General features: G+C 39.2%; 1 protein-coding gene across 2 annotated transcripts in view; it reads left to right on the forward strand.

Annotated features, from left to right (window-relative positions):
- SEMA3A (semaphorin 3A) overlaps positions 1-22,236 on the forward strand; it is a 237,616-nt gene that overhangs the window by 54,005 nt on the left and 161,375 nt on the right. Inside the window, exon 2 of one of the 2 annotated variants that reach the window (XM_039571065.1) lies at positions 17,501-17,698. In XM_039571065.1, coding sequence (XP_039426999.1) covers positions 17,587-17,698 — 112 coding nt within the window. In that variant the 5' untranslated portion in view covers positions 17,501-17,586. Of the gene's footprint in view, positions 1-17,401; positions 17,699-22,236 lie in introns of those variants that run through there. The other variant, XM_019283654.3, reaches the window with a different exon arrangement.

Here is a 22,236-nt window from a genome sequence, read left to right on the forward strand (position 1 = left end):
ATAATGCCTGACCAATTTCATTTTAAAAGCGCATACAGAGTCAGAAAGAGCAAGTTGAAGCTTCTTATTTCCATTGCTTGAAGTCAATGCCTCCTTTTAAGCAGGCTGAATCTCAGTTTTGGTTAGTGGTTAGTGTGGTTAGTGTGATACATGAGCCATTGCTGATCATTTTCAATCACACTACTGTAAATAGACTTTGCCAGAGCCCTTCTTAGAACTTTCATAGAATAAATTAGATTTCTGCTTTCTGGCATAGTAACAATGTATTACCGTGTCTTTTAACAAACCCATCAGTTTTAGAACCTCTTTAAGCTTGTCCTTGATAGTCATTAGATTTTCTTTGTACACTTTGACTTAGGCAGGAACATTTATCATAAATGTCCTGGTATGATTTAGCATTGAGAAGAACTTGGAAAACTTTACGTGGCATCAGGCATTTTAGTGATGACTTCAGCTTTATTATAAACTGCACATATACCTAGTTGTGTTAAAATCTAGTTGTGTTAAGATATGTTATGTCTGCTTATGAGTATTCAGATTTGGGCCTAAATCTCTGCTTCTTTTCAAAATTCTAACAGCTCAGAGCTGTTAGTCATGGCTAAGGTTTTGTTTTGTTTTTCTAAAGCAAATATTACTCCGACAGGCTTGAGTATTGTCTATAGCCTAGATGTACAACTTGTATTATATAAACAGCTATGTACAGACTAAAGAAATATATCATTTAGTCCCTGGCCACTTTTTCTGTTTTCTCTTTTCCAGGATAAGCTGGAAAAAGTCTAATATGAGACAGAAGGATTTCCCAGATGATGCACTGGTTCAGGTCTCTACCTTCCTGAAGAGTCTCTTAGGTCATTCTCTCTGTCATTCATTTAATATGTGCATAGTGAATTTTTTAGATGTGTTCTGTAAATCCATTTTTGGTCAGGAAGGCCAGTTTTAATGAGGGTGCACTGTGCTTTGGTTCTGCACTTGCATAATAAGTCTGATATTCCTGGGAAGATTGTACAGTTTATCTGGAGAATGAGCACAGCACACCAAGGCCTCTCATTGCTCATCTTTTAGGAGCTGGTGCTACATCAGCTCAGTGGTGACAGGACATATATTCAGATATACCCAAGAAGACAGCAGGGGAAGCAGGCAGAGAGTTCCATGAATGCCACCTTCTCAAAAGTTTGCTTGCAAAGGTGATAGGGGAATCACTCTTTTTGCACTAAAAACTTGATTTTTATTACCCCATGGCACTTTTGGGAGGAAATATTGACCCAGGCCTTAAGCAACCAAAATACATTAACTCTGATATCAGTGTTGATTATTCTACTAAAGTTAAAAATGTAGCTTTCCTTCTATGTTTAAATTGAGGAATCTTCCCTCATTTTAAAATTATTAAGATTATCGACTTAAAATTTAAAAGTTTTGTGCTTTTGCTTAGATATACATGTTCAAATGATTTGTGAGTCTCACTGTGTAGGAGCATTTAATGTGAAGCCAGTTTAAGAACTCTTCCTTCCTAAGTTTACCCACCCCCAGATTTATTCAGCTCCTGTAGCTATACTGCTCACAGTTAATCCACATTTCTTTGGCTCCTCTACTGCACATGATTGTTTTATGTCATGGGATTTAGGGTATAAGTATATGCAAAAACAGATTATTCAGGGCAGCTTCAGAAGCTCCATGGTGGCCAGGAGGCGGCCTCCACCTCTACCTTCAAAAATTAGAGGTGATTGAGAGGGCAGAGCACAGGTTGCATATTGATGACACTATTTATCACAACTTTGATTTTTTTTCTGATGTTTTTAGTCTCCTTTTCAGGTATCACGGTTTCCTGTTAAGGTTACTGCTCTTGCACATGGCAGGTGCATTACTTCTCCTGAGCATAAATAGGATCAACCTTCTAATTCTGCTATATTTTATATCCATATCTCAGAGCCATCTCCACACACAAATGAACAGAGTATCCATCTGTTTTTTCAAAGTAAAACTGTAAGACAACTTTTACTCAAGCAATCAGATTTCCCTGATATACATTATTAATTACTATTATTCATTGCATTAAGGTGATACATAGAAATGCCACCCGACAGTAGTATTCCTTCTTGCTACATTTCCATAGAATCAGCAAACAGTTCACACAGCTTTTTGCTCTGCTGCTAAAAAGATGTTACAGAGACTATATCATATGCATTCTAAACACAGGTAACTAAAGACAGAAATTCATACAAAACTCCTAAAAAAATAGTGACTAATTCTTTTTACTACTTAAAGAACTTTATTTGTTGTGAAACAGCCCAGGTTCCAAAGCGTGTTAGTAGAAGACAGAGATAGTTCTTTATTGTTGATTTTTTTAACCATCTACCTCCCCAGACCTGAAGGCTGTTCACCTCTGGTCAGTAGAAACACAGAGCAGAAACAGAGAAGCTATGGTAACAGTAGGAAAAGAGAATCTAGATATGATTTTCTTTCTCCTGAACTGACTCTTCATGTCCCAGAGACATTGGGGAAACATTTTTCCTTTTGAATAATACGTGAAATGGAGTGTGTGAAGTGTTCTTCCTAAAAACAAATCTAGGGTAGTTTTTGAAAGGGAATTTATTACTCACCGAAGAATAACATCCTTTTAAATATGTCGTAAGAAGCAGCAGAGATGTAGACAGCAGTGTATACACTAAATCTTGTCCTGTTCACCAAGTGTGTTGTGGATACATCACCTTCTGCTAATACAGCATAAGACAGTGTTTAGGCTTGTGCAGATTTTTTTCTCCTTTGACAATCAGTGTTGTACAGATTTTTCTTGTAGCATGAATTGTTGTCACAGAAAAAGCAGAAGAAAATAATTTAAATTATAAACTCCATCTGCCTTGGCCAGACTCCTTAGCTGACTGATGATCTGTAACCCATACTTTTGGCTGCTCTGAGTTGAAGTTTGTGTTACCTCTTTATCAGTACATTAACCTGTCCTGTTCCAGACACTGCTGATATTCTGCTTTACATGTGTATAACAAAGGCTCCCTTCTGGAATGAGAGGTGTCCCAACATAAATTGCTGAAATTAAATTGCAGCATGTCTACTAACTCCCAACTACTGTGAAGGAGGCAGAACCCTCCTTTTCTCTCTAACACAATTTTCTTGGTTCCTGAAATCAGCTTTTCAGCTTTTATCTGATACTAACTGTGGTAATAAAAATTCAAAGTCGGAAGTGGATCACAGCCAACTCTTCCACTTGTGCACAAGATAAGTATGCCATTAACTATGTCTCCTAAAGTTATTTATCTCATGCAAGCAAATGAGTTCAAAGCCTTCCTTTTACTGTTGTATGATTGTAGATATCTGCTGTCAGGTCTTCACTGGCGAAAGCTAGGCTCTTAACAGGGACAGAAGCAGAGTTTGCAGTCCAGTATGGCCCACGAATATAGGTTTTTTGCAAAATAATATGGCAGCCAGTAAAAATGTATGCCCTTTTTTTTCTCTTTTTCCTCCTCACTCTCTAGGTGTATACAAAGCACAGTACCAGCAGCAGCCCTCTCCTTTGCAGGTATGTGTCCTGACATTGTGCTTTCCTCCATCAACTTGAGAGTTCTCAGACACACCAGATGGATCAATGTATAGAATATTCACATTGGTTTGACTTTATAGCATCTCATTTCTTCTTCTCTGTTTCTCCCATCATCTGGCTCTGTCAGACTTTTTTCTCTTAGAGAATGTATGGGATATAGTACAAGTATCAGCTCAATACCATTATGAACCGTAACATTCTCCAAAAAGAGCTTTAATTTCTTTTCCCATCACATGGTCTCTGAACTTAGAAAGCAAGGTTTTGGGGATTTTTATCAAGTCCTTCCTGCATCATCTTCCCTTCTGCTTCTGATGAGATTTCCAACTAGAATCCTCAGTGAAGGGTAAATTGCTTCTGCACTGTTTTGTATTGACAAGAGTAAGACTTCAGCAGTGAATAGTTACTGCACAGTGGAGGCAAAAGAAGTAGACCCAGAGGTGCTTTTTGCATTGGTGGCAGAAGTATGAGCTCACACATTTTTACTGTGAACTAAGCACAGGCTCTGTTCACATAGTCAGATGATGCCTAACAACTCACAGGACTGTACCTCAGCCCTACAGCCTAAGCCCCAAAACATGCAACCTGCTGAGTAGCCTTAAGAAGTTCCATATGGCAGAAGAATCCCCTATATATAACTATCCATGTACTAAGCTACCTGTTCTGCTCCCCAGGCTGTTTCCATACACCCAGAGCTGTTCCTAGGCAGGTAATGTTAGTCCCATTAAAGCTTGATGATCAAAGGAGCTTGCTACACCCTACTTAGGGTGAAAAACTACTCCTGATGGCCTTGAAGATAACTCCATGCCCTAAATCTTTCCATGTCTTGTTTTAACCTCAAATTAGCTTTGAATAGGCCTTTGGTTCTCTAGCTTGCATGAATTATAGAATTATAGAATGGTTTGGGTTGGGAGGGACCTAAAAGATCATCTAGTTCCAATGCACCTGCTGTGGGCAGGGACACCTTCCACCAGATTGCTCAAAACACTATCCAACCTTACCTTGAACACCTTCAGGGATCTGAAACTTCTGTGGGCAACATGTTCCAGTGCCTGATCACTGTCATTGTAAAGAATTTCCTTCTAATATCCAACCTAAATCTGCTCTCTTTCAGTTTAAAGCCATTCCCCCTTGTCCTATCACCACATGCCCTTGTAAAAAGTCCCTCTCCAGTTCCCTTGTAGCCCCTTTAGGTATCAGAAAGCTGCAATAAGGTCTCCCTGGAGCCTTCACTTTTCCAAACTGAACAATCCCAACTCTCTCAGCCTTTCCTCATAGCAGAGGTGCTCCATCACCCTAATCATCTTTATGGCCTTCCCCTGAACCTGTTCCAACAAGTCTGTGTCCTTCTTGTGCTGAGGACCCCAGAGCTGGATGCAGCACTCCAGGTGGGGTCTCACAAACCCCACACAAGGAAACTTATGAATGCAAAGGAAAGGTTTCCACAGAAGGTATCAAAAGTCCATAGAGAAATATGTTCCTTGTAATTTCAGGTATTGAAAAGAAGACCCTCCTTATTTGTCTGCTTGCATACAGAGACGCCACAGGACAGAATTTTAAATAGCTTAATTCTCAAAATTTAAACCCACAATTAAGGCTTTCCAAGAGGTTTCCAGAAATGGTATCTAAGTTTATTTATCTCCAAATGTAACATTCTATGAAAAACAGTTCTTAGGACACCCGTTATTTCAAACTCAGGATCTTTTAATTTGGTTCAGATGGAGGCACTCAGAATTAATACATGCTTTTGAACATGATGGCACACACTGCACAAGAGCAGATGTGTCAAAGGGACCTATGTAACACATTTCTCAACTGCTAGCAAGAGTATCATACATCAATGATGTGACTGTGAGCAACTACATTGTTTTAATGTAGCTGCTCAGGGATTTTTACCTGTAACATGGTGGGTACAACCCTGATAACGTTAAGCAAGAAAAATGCTTGAAATAACAATAGCAGTAACAATAATAGTATCACTTTCGGTATCTTTATTCCAAATGTTAGGAAAAGATAAATAAGGACTACCATCACACACACACAAAATATCTAGAATGTTTTATAACACAAATCAGTGCAAGATAAAATTGAGGTCAAATGCGTGAGGGAAGAAATAGCGTGCACAGAAACTTGCAAACTATTTCCTAGCCTCCAGACTTGAAAATGGCAGAGAAGAACATGTGGCAATTACAGAACCATTTTTATTGCTTTAAAACAACACAGTTTAATTGGTTTGATATAAACATTGGAGCATATCTCAACTATGAGCAAAGCAGTGTACTCAATCATGTTACTTTTAATGGAAATAGTCTTGAAAATAGATTGCGTAAGGAACATTTGTCATAATGGCTGGTATAGCAAATCACGCAAGCACAACTAGATAAATAAGGTAATGTGTCCTGCCACTTGTAACTTAATTCTCCAGTGTATTTCATTAGAAGGATCTTAATTTTCATCTGAATGTCTCCGCCTTAACGAGAATGAGACTAGAGTTTGGCTGGAGCCCAGATCAATTTCATGCAATAGCATCAGTAACCATCTCAAACTTTGCCTTTCCAGTAATTGAACTATACAATATGTTTAAAAAAAGAGGAAACATACAAACAAGCAAATAACTTAATCTCTACCCTAAACTATACTTTGAAACCTTTGTTTCAGGAGTCTTGAAAACATGATCAGTGAAGAAATATGGCTTTTGAGGCAGTGGTTGTTTCAGATAAAAAATGTTGGAAGAGATTAGTGAAATAGCTTTTGCGTTTTTCATGCTGATTCCACTGGAGATGTGCTGAAAGCCATAAAGATATGCTTCTTTCTCCAACTCATTTATTTCACATATACAATAATTTGCGGTCAATAAATCTAGGATGGATTTGCATGGTAAGGCATTGGTGTGGCATACAGGATGGATAATAACTTTATCCATAATGTGGTTGTGGTATTTTTATAATCAGTTTCGTAATGTGATATTACTGGAGAGTATCACTAACCAGTGTTCAATATGAAACAAAGTTTTCCAAAGCAACACATGCTATGTACTAATTCATGTCATCAGAGATCCATCTTCCGGTGTACAAGACTCATCTTGTGTGCACATGGCTTTCATGAAGATGATAGCACAGAAAAATTTACAGTTCTATAGCTGGGCACTCCATCATTTTACCAAGAAGAAAATAATTTCTTCACAAGCCAGAGTTCTCTGGACTTTGCAAGATAAAATTTGTGGAAGGGTGGAAACTTCTGAGATCTTTAATGAGAAATAATTACTTTAAAAGAACAATTGCAGTAGAGACTATTAACAAAATATTAGTTTACTTCTTTCATGTGTTCATTTGTATGTTTAATGTCTTATAAAAAGCAGAATATTTTAATTAAGGAAGTAATTTCCTTAGAAATATCTGTTATAGAAGAAAACATTGAAATCCAGTCATTTAAACAAACCAGAGTTTAATATTTCTTAAAAATAATTTACAGTTCAAATCTCAGTATAATAGTGTACTTAAACATGAAACTTCGAGACTCAAGAAATCTCAGTCCTGCATCCTGCTGAGTTAGTCAGCAGGCTTAATTTTAAGCACAGTCTTCAATTTTCAAGTGCAATCAGCTGTCAAAAAGGTAAGATTTAGTTTATGCAGCATCTGATAACCTGCTTCCCTAGACACCTATTTTTCCCGGAGGTCCTTCCTTAAAGTTTCAAGTGTGCTAGAGAACAAAACTTGGCTCTCCCTGATTCTGGATTGTGCTGTCTGTCCTACTCTTTACAAAATTTCAACACACATGGGCGCAGATCCAGCAAAGCATGTGCATAATTTGAAACCCATGAATAACTCCGGTTAAAGCTGCCAAAGATGGTAGGATGAACAGAGAAACCACTGAATTTCAGAGCAAAAATACTGGATGAAACTGTATCCTCAAACATAAGACTGCAAACTTTAGAAGGGTACTCACTCAGCGCTTGTCAAGAAGGATGTTGCTTTTCAAGTTATTCACATAAATCACTATGGTATCTGAGATTCATTGAACAATTCATGAGAAATACATTTGCATTTGATTTTCCTTTCCTTAAGCTTCTGTTTGTTGCAACATTTAACTCCTGTGGGAGACTGGACTGAACTGTATATGTAATGCTTTCTTCTTCAGCAGAATCATTAGACTTGTATCACCAAGCATTGGGCAGAAAGTAGAAATATTTTTAAAGGTCAAATCATAAAACTGTAAAGCCTGGAGGACTTTATCTCTAGGGGGTTATGCCAAGTGTACCACTCCCTTGTATGAAAACTTAATTGATGTCACTTGGTTGAAATTATTATCTCTTGAGACAAAATTTGATATGACGTTATGTAAGATATCAGAGTAAAAGGCATTTTTTGGATCAGATTTTAAGCCCAGCTTGTAGAATCACAATTGGTCATTGTAAAAGTGATTATTATATCACAACCAGAGGATTATGATGTCAGGTGGGGAATAAGTGCAGAAGCAGATAAATTCTTAGGAAACAACAGTGATTCTGTTTTAAAACATTGTCTTCAGAAAAAATGACCAGAAGAAAAGAAGTACGGGGAAATAAACTGCACAGAAGAGCACTTGTTTCCAAATAAGATATTTCATAAGTTTTCCATAAGGTGACAGCTGCTTTTTCAAGCACCACATTCTGCTCTCCATTACATCAGTGTGAATCCAGAGGAATTGCATTTGAATTGTTTTTGCTAGGGACTGACATCAGGGTAACTGACAGTAAAATTTGGCTTGAATACATCTTCTCAGAAATAGAACCCATTTATTCCCTTCAAAATAGAGAAGGGAGAATTACCAAACATCATATGATGTCATGTATCGTTCAACACTTTGGAAGAAAAATGGGAAGCAAGATTTGTTTGAAGTATGGCGTCCTGTTTTTTTCCTCTTGTCCTTCCAATTTTCACAATTTATTGTGAAAGCCCCTGTGGCTGAAGCACAAAATAGACCTTTTGGGCACAAGGCAGCTCTCCTAACAGTTGGGTCTGCCACCACAATAAAACCTTTAAGGACACTAATTCTAGGCTTAGGCACACTGTTCTCTGTTAGCAACATTACATAAGTAGTTCCAAGGCTCTTTATCAGCAGCTAAAAGTGTGTTTTTAGAACAAAATTGTCATTGGCAAACTTAAGTCTGACATGGAACACTGCTGCAAATGGGTAAAGACTGAGTTTTTGCATGCATCACATTCTGCAATTTCATGTAAAGTAACCTTCCTGGAGTGACAGTGTTTTCCTTAGCTTTGTCCTGTGGTGGAGGGGGGAGAGGAGCAGAGTGAGGTTTCAGTCACTAAAAGCAGATGACAAGTAGCTTCAGAACACAAGAACTCACACACCTCACACCCCAACCTGCTGCCTTCATTTGTATTCAACAGATGTCTCGATTTTTTTCCCACTCACTGCCTAGACTGTGCTGATCAGTATAAACAATGGAATTTTTGTCTTTATGGACATATTTTTGTTCTGTTTCACTTGAAGGTAGAGACAAACATTAAAAGAAAAAGAAGAAAAGCAAAAAGCAACCTTCACAGACACATTTATAGCTTAAAAACTTGATAGGTAAACTTGAAGAAATAATTAAGGTATTCAAGAATTTGGCTGAGAGATTCATGAAACTAGTACATGATGCTGTAAGATTTAAACAGAAAGAAAAAAAAAAACAGCAAAAAAGAAAACCTGAGGGATTAATCTGTGAGACACTGTAAAAGCCAGGGGAAATGAAAATGGCTAATTATGCTAATTTTATGTTATACTATCAATATGGAACATGTATTGTCTTTATGTGTATATATATATAGATACATAGTGTGCCTATATGAGTCCAGCCTTTTTCCATGACTACTTTGGTATATCTTTTAGTTAAACTACTTTGCATGCACAGAAAAGCTGGCTTATTAGAATATAATTTTTTTCCTTCCTAGTCTGATCACAAGTCCCTAAGGTGTCACTAAGTAGCTAATTCTGGTCCAGAATCAAGAATTTCCATTGTTGTGGGAAATACTTACTGGCAGTAACAGCATCTTTGTCTTTCCTTCTCCTCAGTTACAGAGAACAGGGCAGGCTCTGAGAGAGCAAAACGATGTTACACAGTGTCAGCAGATCTCCATTATCATGTGATCTCCAACAAGGTGTCAGGCTGACTTGGTGCAGCACTCTTCCCTACATCTGGCCATATGTTCCCTTTCCTTTGCCACTTTTACCACCTCTACCACTGCTGTTAGTTCCCAGTCAGTGGGTGAGATGCTCCAGGGAGTTCTGAGCACTGAAACTGCAGCTTCATATCCTGCCTGGAGAGAAAAAAGGGAAGGGAGACTGAAACTGTTCAGACTTGTGTTTGACTGCATTTTCCCCAAGACCAAGTACTGGTGGAAAAATCCTCACTGTAGAGTCAGGGATGTTTGTTTTATTACCTGATGCTCTTTGTAGTTATTCTCTCTATGCACATGCAATTGTCAAAGTAGCTAAGTATTTCTAGAATGCCCAAGAAACAGAAACCAAGCTGTGTTTTCAGTTACTTTCCTAAAAAATTGCTCTAATTGCATATGTGTGTGCATGTGTCCAAGATACGTTTGGATTTCCACAAACAAGATTATGTGACTGACTTGTTCAGCTCCATCCTAATTTTGTTTTGGATTTCAACACTTCAGGAGAGAGAAGAAAACCTTTCTTTCCAATGTCTATATTTACCTGTCTAAAATATCACGAAGTCTGATGTCAAAAAAGCTATGTTATGTAAGATATCAGATAAATAATGAGTGTATGACAGATCAGGAAAATAATGCAGTGTAAAGATTTTCTGAAATAGTTACAAATGCAAACAGGAGAAGGAATAAAGTTCCCCTCCCCTGCTGATACCTCTATTCACTGGGGATTCTGAGAGGGAAAGAGAGAGTTAGTTAATGGTTTCTTAGACCTTGTTTTTCTTTGAATTCCCCTCTCTCCTCTTCTAGCACACACTTGTACACATTGCTGACTCTAAAAGCATTCCCAGAGGTCAAATTATTGAAAGTTCAACCAAATTCTCCTAAGCTATCACAGTTTACTTACCATTCCCAGTTTCCACAGGCTATCTGAGCAGTGATTAAATATCTATCAGTTTTGGCATCAGAAGCCATAAACTGACTCTTTAGCCCCTGTGTTTGTGTGATATTGTTTGATCTTCCAAAGATAATTTGCACCCACACACACTGTTCAACAGAATCTGACTTGCAGTTTGTCTGTGAAAAAAAAAGCATCCTCATTAAAAAGTTTTTCAGTCTAGAAAGTCAAATAGGGAATATGCATGAAGATGACAGTCAGTGGTTTTGTTTCTGTTGGTTTTAAATCTTTGTCATATAATAATGACCCACTCAGCACAAGAAGAAAAAAAAAAAAATAGAAGAAAGGTCCAGAAAAGAACGATGATCATAGCAGATGCTGCACACGCTTTCAGTGTGTGGTTTGCTGCAATTCACCTGGACTATTTAAAAGCCTGTGATGAATGGGCGGCACAAAAGATAGCGTTGTGTCTTTCAAGCCTTTGACAGTAGGCACTAAATGTTACTAAGCAAAATTACATAGGGCCAAAAGGTTGGCCATGATGAATCCCAGATACAATAGAACTGGGGGTTTTCTGTATACGGAGTGATAAGGAGGGACTTTTAGGGTTGACAGGAATGACTTGCATACTATGACAAATGAAGAGGTAAGGATGTGGCTGTTGGCACAGTACGTGAGAAATGCGGGATCAATTTCCCGCCACGTTAATGTCTTAGTGTGTGGCCTTGGGGAAGTCCCTTAGGATCAGACATTGGAAGGTATACAGGGGTCTAAAGATGCAAATCAGAACATCAGAGGACTTTCAAAGACAAGCAGAAAATCCTGACCTGATCCATGTCTTATTTTTCTGATCATAGAGGTTTGTTGGGTTTTTTGGAGGAAAATATTTTATGTATCATCAGTTGTTCCAATTCAGAAAAGAAGTGGGTGATAAAAGCCAAAATTGGATTTGAAGGCCAAAATAGCTGAATGTGTAATTCATTTGTGTGTAATACACCTTGCAAGTTGTCTCCACAGCCAATAGTGGAGAAGAGGACAGAACTGGTTTATTATCTGTCTTTTCAGAGATCCACCAAGCATTAAATCTGTCAGGATAGAGGAGCAAGTGATTCTGCAGCTGGTCATTTGGGAGGAGACCTTCTGGCTTGATTAGACTTCCCTCAACAAAGTTCAATACATCAGGCCCAGAATAGGATTTAAGGAGCCAAAAGTTTCATAGTTGCTGTTTCTTTGGTTTTGCCTTTCCCTTTTCCCTTTCCCTTGATTTTTCTTAAATTGGCTTTTTTCTGAAGAATTAGAACATCAAATATTTCTTTGCATTTCCCGCATCTCCTGTAAAAAAACCATATGTCCAGTATTTCCTCAATGAAGGCCCAACAGCCAATAAACAGGAGCAATTAGAGGGACAGAAGTCTCTGTGCTTGGAAGTTAAAAGACTTGGAAGTTTTGTGCAATTTGCATCAGTATCCTGGAGTTAATCCATTGAAAACAGAAGCTACTGACCCATACCAGGGATTGGGGAAAATAAATTTTTTGTAACTCTTATTAAAGTCACATGCCTGGTACTGAGCTGTTAAGGTGGGTTTCCTACCAAGGCTCTGGATATCACAGGTGCTGTACATCTGTGTCTGAGATGAACATCAGGCAGCCGAGGCCAAGGGAATAGAAAAGATTTGTTTAGGTTTGAAGAGCAATCTGAAAATTTTGCTGTTCAGACAGGCATGTAACCTGTCTACAGAACAGGATGCAAAGAAAATTTTTGAAGAGTTTGATGAGGTGTTTAATAGACCTGAAAGCATTGTGAATAAAACACATCATACTGATACAGATCCCATTATGCTGCCAAAAGTACTAGCATCACATAGAGTACAGTCTCATTAGTCCCGAGAAATGAAGGAAAAGTTGATTGTGACAAGATGGTAAGATGCAGTGTTATTGAGAGGACACAGATACTGACTAGCCTGGTTAGCAACCCAATCACATTCAATAATAAGAAATGGTGCGGATTTATGTAGATGGAGGAGATTTGAATAAGGCTACCAAATGCAGCAAAGCCCAAGGGAGTGCTGGGAAAAGACATGTCTAGACTTCCAAAAGCAAGAATATTTCCAGATAAAAATGTAAGCCTGTGATTTGGCAACTGCAGTTTGACAAAATTTTAAACTCTACACCTGCATATGTCTTTTTGCTGATGCATTTTTAAATAAATTTGCTCTGCGATTGCTTCAGAAATCAAAAAGTGCCACTAAACAGAATTTTAAATCCCCTAAAAAACAGGTGGAAAGAGATACTTATAACCTCTTGAGCTAATGTGATAATCATCAACACTGTAAAAATAATAGCTGATATCCAGTTCAGCAGGTCTGGCTATCAGAAGCATTTTTCTTCACTGTATAGGCCTTTTATAGGTTTCCTTCTTTTCGTTCTTTCTCTTCCTTGAGAAAAAGAGAACAACTGTGTCAGCAATAAGCTTTATGTCAAATAGATTCCAGGTTTAGACTCCTGTCTTATATAGGCAAAGGACTTGAACCTCAGAGGTAGAGCTTCATGACATGTTGCCTTCAGGAGAGAGGCCAACATTTGAAGATCCCCTGCATTGTTGCTTTTCCCCAACGCCACTTGATGATTCTTTTTACTCCACTAGCAGGTGCATGCACTGCAACTGTGTGAAAAACAACCCCCTTCATATGCCAAAAAGATTATTTTTAAACATTCTTGTTCATCATGTTTCTAGTATGTTCCCACAATAAGTTTGTAGCCTCCCACACGAGAGAGTGGCAACCTGTGACATAAGAGTAAAATGTGGTAGATGATGTCTGGATATTCTTACAAGGGATTTTGCTTCTGAAGTCACTGGGTTATGACACTGCATTCTGGGTCTCTCACACATCCCATGAAAAACGCACTTAAAATTGTTTTCTAGACTAAGCCTCCTTTTGGACCAATAATGATCCAGTTATTTGAAAACATTTTCAAAGTATCATTATATATACAACTCACAAATTTCAAAGGGACCCTTTGCAGAATTGCAAATATTCTGCTTATCAAGCAATTCGCCTGCTATAGACAAGAATAGCAGGGAGTGTATCTTAGTTAAGTTTTCACATTTCCTGCATGAGTGCGCTAAGAAGGTTTTTAGCAATAGGATGCAGAATGAGAAGTTTTGGGTTTTTTTCTCTGATTTTAGTCAGAAATTGCACACTTAAGAAATCTTTGCCTCAAAGATTACTGGATTACTACCAAGTGTCAAAACTGGATTCTGGTAATTCCTGCATAGTTCTGAGAAAGACCTGATCACATCCATATTAACAAGTAATGACTCATCCAAAACACAGGAAACAATCTTGAAAACAGAAGTCCGTTTCTAAAGCACACTAACGACTTTCTTACAGCAGTTAAGCTTTCAAGAGTTTCTAAGCATAAAAATCACAGCAAGCAGCAAGGTTTGAACAAATCATGAGTCAAGTAATACTATTTCTGAGTAATGAGAAGTACCAAATTATGCCAACTTGTAAGTGATTGTTAGAGTAATTCTGCATGGATGGTCAACAGTGAAAGCCCAGAACCATCCAAATATAACTTTTTGTGGGATCTATCAATGTGAAGTTGCTGCACATATTGGAAGGTGGCATAAAAAAACTCCAAATCATAATACAACACAGCACGAGAGCAGAAATGTTAAACAGAGCCCACAAGGGCCTATCTGGGGCTTGAAACATAAAACACTATATAGAATGTCTTATAAATACCATTACAGAAAATAAAAATAAAATCTGCAACAAATATGGGAAAAGATGCAGAAGAACTGTTATTCTTTTTGAACTTGCTTCCAATAATGGAATAATTCATTAAGCTAATAACTGTGGTCTTCATTTCTTCCGGGGATAAGGGTATTATCTTAAGAACTGAGAAAGTTTGTATTTTACTTTTTTGCCTCTCTCTAAATTCAGAAGCTAGATCTCTTTCAAAAGACCAAAGAAAAAAGGTGAATAGATTGTTATTTGAAAGTGAGTTGTTGCCCACCCTAAATTCCCAGAGTTGACATTTCTGGCACTGGCTGTAAGAGTCTTGGCCAAATCATTCCTTCCAAGCAAAGCCCAGTTTCGCCTTGGCAGAAGCACCATATGGCAATGGGTGCCTTTGAGATATAAAGCCTCTTCAAGCACCACTGAAGTGCTGCCATTGCCCCTCTCCTTATAAGGGGGTGTAGCATATGCTCTCCTGACTAGCTGATTAGCACTACTTAGAGCTAAATAGCAGAAGGATCAGGTTTTACCCTTCTCTGTGTCTTTAGACTGCTGTATCCCACAGAGGAAGGCAAAAAGTGAGTGGTCTCTCACATGAAGGATGCAAAAAGTATCTCATCTCCCCTTAAATAATGCTGTATTTTATCTCTCAGATGCAATCTTGGATAAGTTAGTATTCATTGTATCTAATACATACATTTTCTGGGGAAAATATATATTGACTGGGAATGTGGTTTGTTTATATGATTGATGTAAAATAGTCTGGAGTGTTATATGTTCATTCTACATGAGAAAGACAGGTTTTTAGCTTTGTACTATCTTCTCCTCATGAGAAAAAAAAGAAGTAGCTGTGCCTTCTTTATGCAACTAGAAGTAAATTGAGTGTAACAACATCATTGTAAAATGATGTGCTTTATAAAGTCCCGAATATGGTGCATCTTTTGTGTTTTGTTTCTAATTGTTTGCTCAATACAAAAGGATAATTCATTAGGCCAATTCTCCAAATAATCTCAAAGTGACATGAATTCCTTTGCAGAGTGAATGTCTGTAACAAGTAATCCATGGAAAACAGACAGGCATCTCTTGTCATTTTGGAGCTCTAATCCACTGCCTGAAGCATGAAAATGCTCAGGATAACAAGTGTGGGAATGACCAAAATCAACATTATTTTTTTATTTTCTTTTCTAAACAATGCTTCTGATCAATAGAATTGCTGAATCTGCCAGATACAATGCCATGGGATTAATGAATTAAGCTCAGGAAGCAGAAGAATTTGTTAAAAAGGAGAGGGAAAAAGCCCCTTCTTTTCCACTGGTGTGTGAATATTAAGCAATGGAAGCAGCAATGACAGAATTTTAGCCCTTGTTTTACCATAGCACCAAGCCTTGTTCTGCACAAGTCTTTACATTTTAATTAGAACCATACTGACACCCGCTTTTTCAACTGTGAACTTCACTTTTAAATTTAAAACTATTTCCTAAATGCTGGTTTAGTATCTAGGTCTGAACACAGAAGAGAGATGCTGTGTTTGTGTAATCCAGTGTGTAGTGTGGTCATCATCAGTGGGGCTAGATAATTGGTTTTTAAACCACAGTAAATAGTGGTAAAATGAAGGAAGAGACTCTCACTGAAATGCCATAGTACCAGTAGTCAGCATAAAGTACTCACATGCTCTGGAAAAACATAGAATGAAATACAGAGGGATCATCACACTTCTTTGATGATGCCAATGTTTTACAAAGGCTGATTGCCAGCGTTTCTGTCAATACTGCATCAGGAATGTAGCACAGGGTACATATCTGGGTAAGACATTACATTCCAAAATACACATTACATTGATATTCAGCACAGCATGGAAATTTTAATAAACCGTCACTCACTAGAAGGGGTTTGTTCAGATATTTGGGAGGGGAGAGCTTATGTTTGCTTATATGTTTGTATTTACACCTCCTTAAAGACCTCTGGGAATTCTGTGTGTCCTTTTGTCCAAACAAACAAACAAAAAAATCTTTATCTAGTTTCATTGCACAAAAATATATTACAATAATCACACAGTCCTAGAAATCGGAAGGTTTGGAACATTTTCAACTTACAAGAACACTTCAGAGAATACTCCTGTGTAATTTATGAGCCCCTCTAGACCTGTCCATGTCTTGAACTGATTGTTGAAGTGGGCTTTACTAGGAATTTCTTTGCTTGAATTGGAGTAGTGCAGGAGGTGGGGAAGGAGGGAGGGTTAGAGCAACCTTCCCTAACAAGGCTTTAAAAGCTTCAGCGGTAAAGTTATGCTGATGGGAGACTTTGTTACTTGTTTTTAACTGGGAACAACCCGAAGAGGATTACGCGATGGGCAGGAGCTGTTATTTATGTGGGTAGCAACGTCGTGGGCTGTGTTGTGCCGTTGTTGTTTTTAACGTGGGACGTGCATCTTTTGATTAGAACTGTAAAATGATTTTAAAAAACCAAACCGAACAACCAACCAAACAAAACGCAACAAACCCAAACCAAGCAAAACCAAACCCAACAACCTGGGCAATGACATGAAACAGCTGGTGAAATGTTTAGCTCCGTGCCCTCCCCAAGCGCGGCGGAGGTTTCTGTTCTCTCATCTCTGCCGCGATGTGGGTTGGTTTTTTTTTTTTTTTTTTTTCTTTTCCTCCTCTTTTTTCTTTTTTATTTTTTTCCTAGCTCCTTGCATGTGCTGTGACAGCCGGGGAAGGGGGGGCGTGGGGGGGGGTCGCCCCTGCGGCGCTCCCATTGTCAGGCGCTCCGGGAGCGCGGGCAGCGCTGGTGTCCCCGCGCCGGGCGGTGCGCGGGGAGCGCGGGGAGCGCGGGGCCGCCCCGCCGCCGGGACCCGCCCGCCGCGCGGGGAGCGGAGCGGGGCCCGCCCCGGCCCGGCCCGGCCCCGGCCCCCGGCCCCTGCCCCCGGCCCGCGCCGCCGCGCCGCCCGCACCATGCCGCCCCCCCGCCGCACGCCGCTCGCGCCCGGGGGCTGCCTCCCTTTCCGGCCCGCGGCGTGTGCGTGAGAGGGGCTTGAAGTTGCCCCGGCGGCGGCGGCGGCGGCGGCGAGCGGGGGCCGGGACGGCAGCGGCGGCGTCGGGGCGCGGCGGGCGCGGAGCGGAGCCCACCCCCATCACCTGTTACCTCCGCTCCCCAGGTTGCCTGAAGTTCCCCGGCGGCGCCCGGCAGGACGGGGAGCGCCACGGCTGCGGCTGGCGGGGACCCTACAGTGGCTGCTGCAGCATGGGCTGGCTCAGGGGGATTGCCTTGCTTTCCTTGGGAGTATTACTAGCAGGAAGAGTCAACTGCCAGCATGTGAAGAATAATGTGCCAAGGCTCAAATTATCGTATAAAGGTAAGTCTGTTGTTCTCTCTTATTCTCGGTTTTCCTACGAACCTCTCTCCTCCTTGCTCCGTCACTGCCTCCCTCCTCACCTTCCTCGCTGCTTTTCCTTATCTTCCAAAGGGGAAATTGACATTAGGAGAAATTTCTGAAAACATTTACTTAAAAAGCCTCTCCGTGCTGCGGTCGGTACCAGGCAGTTTAAACCTAGACAAAGAAGAGTTAGTTGCGGTTGCAGACGAGGACTCCGGATCGTGCTGATCCCTGTTAGAGCGTTTTTCAGTCTTGTGCTATTTCACCGGACTTTACTCTTCAAAACGATGAGTTGCGTTTGGCCACCCAGCTCATCTCCCCCATGCTGGGCATGCAGTGCAGCCACCATCCCAGATCTGCTTTAAACGTCATAGAATAGATGAAGATTTATATATTTTTTAATTTTATATTTTAGGCATGAAGTGGTTAATTTTCAAGTCATGAATATTCAGTTTGTACAAATCTGACAATCAGATGCCTAACATAAGCAGTAGATGGTGGGTTTGCCAAGAAACTATAAACTGAAAGGAACAGATCAGTCCAGAAAAGGAGGAGAGGACTGCTAGGCACCAGAAAATGCTGCCTATGGATGTTTAATGCAGTGCGATTTATTTGAACCACGGTTGTTTTCGGTGTACTCTGATGTGTGTCATTAGAGATCACAGGGAAGGTGTAACTGAAGAAAGAGAGCTGTGAGATTACATTTACGTTTGAAATTGTGTAATGCCACTCACACTGCAGTTGTCAGTAATTAACTTTTGTATAATAGTGCCGGTATTAAAGGAGAAGGGTGAAGTAGACAGGCTCTTCTCTTTATCAGCATAGTTCCACTCTAAGTACGTTTTCAGAAGAATTCATCAAATCTGAGGAATGTACAACTGGGAAAGAAGTTTAAAATGTAAGAGCTGTAGAGTATTTTTTTCTAAAACAGAGAGCTATACACCTAGGTACATACACATCTCTCTGAAGAGCTGCCTCCTCATAATTCTCAGATTATTGAAGGCTGAGAGAAGGAGCAGCAGCTACAGTTCTGAAAACAGAGAGGAAAAATAACACGCTGCTTCTACAGAGGGAAAAAGAGAACATGTGTGTGCTTGCCTGGTCATAGATGTCAATCTCAGTTTACAGCATAGTGTCAATACATCTCTTGCCAGTAGAAATACGTTTTCCTTTTTTTTCATCTTTCTCATGCTGCAAATGAGAGGGGGGAAAGTCCTCTCTGATACAGAGCAGGCGTCATCTTCACACTCCAGATGAAAAAAAGAATTAAGCACCTGCAAAACTTGGATGCACTGTGTGAAATAAATGCATGTGCCGGGTTTTCTTAAAGAACTCATATGTGCATATTTGTGTGTATTTAAACTATAAAGTATATGAATGAAAAGAACAGTTTAAGGGGTTCAGAGTCTGTTAATGAGAAAAAACATTTGTATTTAACACAAAATTGATTATTTTGAATAATGGAGTCTAAAGATAGCTTCTACTGTAACTACATGTCATGTCAAAAAACTCATTAAAAAACTCTTAATTGCTTCCAAACTTCTACAATTGTACTGAAACTCAGATTAGTATATAGAAGCATAAATGCTATAAAAATATCCTGTAAAGGGGTTTAATGGCTTATTAATTACTGTTTATTTTTTTCACCCTTTTAAAGTTTATCCATGGCTCAAGTCTGCTACCCCTGCTCATATTGGCTAAATGCACAGAAACTAATTTCAAAGAGTGGCCAAATGTGACTGATGGTGGTTTTCTTTTTTTCTTTTCTCTTTTTCTTCTTCTGTTTTTTTTTCCCACCTCGCTGGTGCTGTATCTATAGACCCTTTAAAAAATGTTTCGCTGCTCTGCCGATTGGTTGTTTTCCAGTTCTGCTCTTGCTGGGATAAAGAGCCTCATTTTCATTTTTTAAAATATCAGATATCAAATTTTGCTATATGGTCAGTTCTATATGATCAAAACAGGAAACTGAGCTGAACATCAAAACTGTTTTATACTTGGTGGATCATTGTGGAGCAAAAATGAGTTCAAATGGTGAGCAACCCTGTTTCCTATGCAGTGAAGACAGTAAATGCCTAAATCCAGAGCAAGTTGAAGTCTGAAGACTTACAGGAATTCACACTGTAGCCTTTGAGACACACATTTGACTTCAAACATGTGTAACTCTAAAAATCAGATCAGACTGCTCACATACTTAGGTACTGGTGTAAATGCTTGGCCAGGTCAATAGGAGAGTGCTGCTACATTGATCCCCAGGTATGGGGATATCATTATTAGTCAGAGAAGACTAAGCCTTGTCAGCTGGTGCTTTTCCAGACAAATTTTGCTTCCAGCACAGTACTCAGCGCACCGATCAATGTTAACACCTTGCGTAGGAACATCCTTAAATGCTGTGGGTATTGAAAATATGTCTTTTAGGTACTGACAGAATACCTCACATGCTAATACTTATCTCTCTGGATATACTTCACTGCCATGTGACTATGTGATACCAAGTGATTCATCTCTATTTAAACTGCTTGCAAGTAGAAAAAGAAGCTACCCAGTTACTTACCCATTCCTCATCTCCATGAAGAGATGTGGTTGAGTAAAATAAACTTATGATATTGGAAAAAAAAAACCCCAAACATGCAGGGTGAAAAGAATGACCCAGGTGACTTCACTTTTCTGTGGCAGTCATTGTGCTTTCTTTTAAGACGTGTGCTTGTTTGTCTAAACAGATACCTTGGAGCTAAGTGTTGGTGCTTTATTTCAAAAGAAAATCAAGGATGTATTTTAACTTCTTGTTTGTCTCGACTAATTAGATGTCAAACATGGTTAAAAAGCTCAGGCATTTGCTTTAAAAGTTAGCGAAATGTCATGAAGGGTTAAATCCCTGCCAACCTTGATTTCCTATGGTCACTTGCTTTCAAAGGCCCAGTATTAGCTCTGCTATTTCCCTGGTTGCTGGACAGAAGTTTTGGTGAACTCCTGTTCTTACTTCCTCTTAACTTCTTGTCGCTCAGTCTTGCAGAAGATTAAAAGCATCCTATGGGGCGTGGTGTGGATAGGAAGTAGAAGAGAAAGTGTATAAATGCGTATGTTAAGGCCACATCTGTGACCTGAAAAGGTTCTTTCTGTTTATTGTGAAACAAAGTTCTGGTTATTTGGTTTATATCACCTTGATTCTGCTGGCATATTAAAGAAAGGAAATTTGAGGAGAGCGGTAGGGATATCCTTGTCCATCTGAAATCTGTGGTGAAGCTCCTGTCCAGTAGCTTCTGGGTTTTGCTCTGTACTTTATAAAGTTTCCAAGCATTTTTGTCTTTGTACATGGGTTGGAAAGGTTTTACTCAAATGCTACTCATCTCCTTATTTCAGTCAAAAGGAATTAATATGATTAAAAGCCTGATCCAAAGTTCATTGAAGTCACTAAGTGCTGGATCATAGCCTAAATGTGGTAAAACCAGCCATAAAACTGAAAGCTCAGTTGAGCTCTTCAACCACTGAACTCCTCTTTTTGTGTCCTTCAAAGACTTTGTGTCCTTATTGTAGAGTAACGAGAAATGTCATTGTTGATATATCAAAAGTAAAAGAATCTTCCCTTAAAGAGTGTAGGGGGCTTTCTTCTTGCTTTTTTGTTGTTTTTTTTCTAATCTCATTGACTTCACTTCTGATGTTCGTTGTAAGTCTCTATATTGTGTCACCAGGTCACAGATTCTGTTTAGGAAACTCCTATTGAGCACAGAGTTCTCAGAAAGACGGTGATCAAGTTGAGTGTGCGAAGTTTAAAACAATAAATATAGCCTTAACTCCAGATGGATTTCTTGTATCGTTTATTGTTTTGTATTTTCTTTTGCTGTTCTCTGTATGGGGAGGTAACAGCACAAACAGAGATGGAGCTAGCTATAGTACCCTTTAAATATAAACAAATAAGCCCCAAGAAAGTGTTCATTAGCAATTCCTTGATTTGCAGATTTTTTTCATAAAGCAACCCTGATTTTTGCCTCCACATGAGTAAATCTTGTCAACCCAACTTTCTCAAATCCATCTGTCACATCTTATTTGTCTATTGAAAATTACTAAATGCTGTAAGTATGTTTTGCAAGAGTACATGTGTGGTTCTCCTTTGTTATTGTTGCTCAATTGGATACATATTACTTGAGAAAAAGTAAGTGGAAAAGCATTGCACACAGATTTAGCTCTATTACTCCCTGGCTACAATTCAAGCCATATTAAAAGTAAGTGTCTTGTTTAAAGTTGCAGTGATAGTGACAACTACTCCATCCTTGATGTGCAGTTGATTTACAATTTTATAGCATGGATTTTTATCCAGATGAAATCATGGCCCTAGTGAAAGCAATGGCAAAACTTCTGTCTGTTTCAATCTGTCCCACATGGAGTGATGAGGAAGGAATGGCACCACACTGAATTACCTGTATGTACACTAATGTAAATATGATACCTGGCTTGTAGTTTGTTGACCCAGTCTGGTTGTAGTTGATGACCTGCCAGTGGGTTTGATTGTGGTTTTTCCTTTC

This window comes from Corvus cornix, chromosome 1A (genome assembly GCF_000738735.6).
Source record: "Corvus cornix cornix isolate S_Up_H32 chromosome 1A, ASM73873v5, whole genome shotgun sequence".
Lineage (NCBI taxonomy): Eukaryota > Metazoa > Chordata > Aves > Passeriformes > Corvidae > Corvus > Corvus cornix.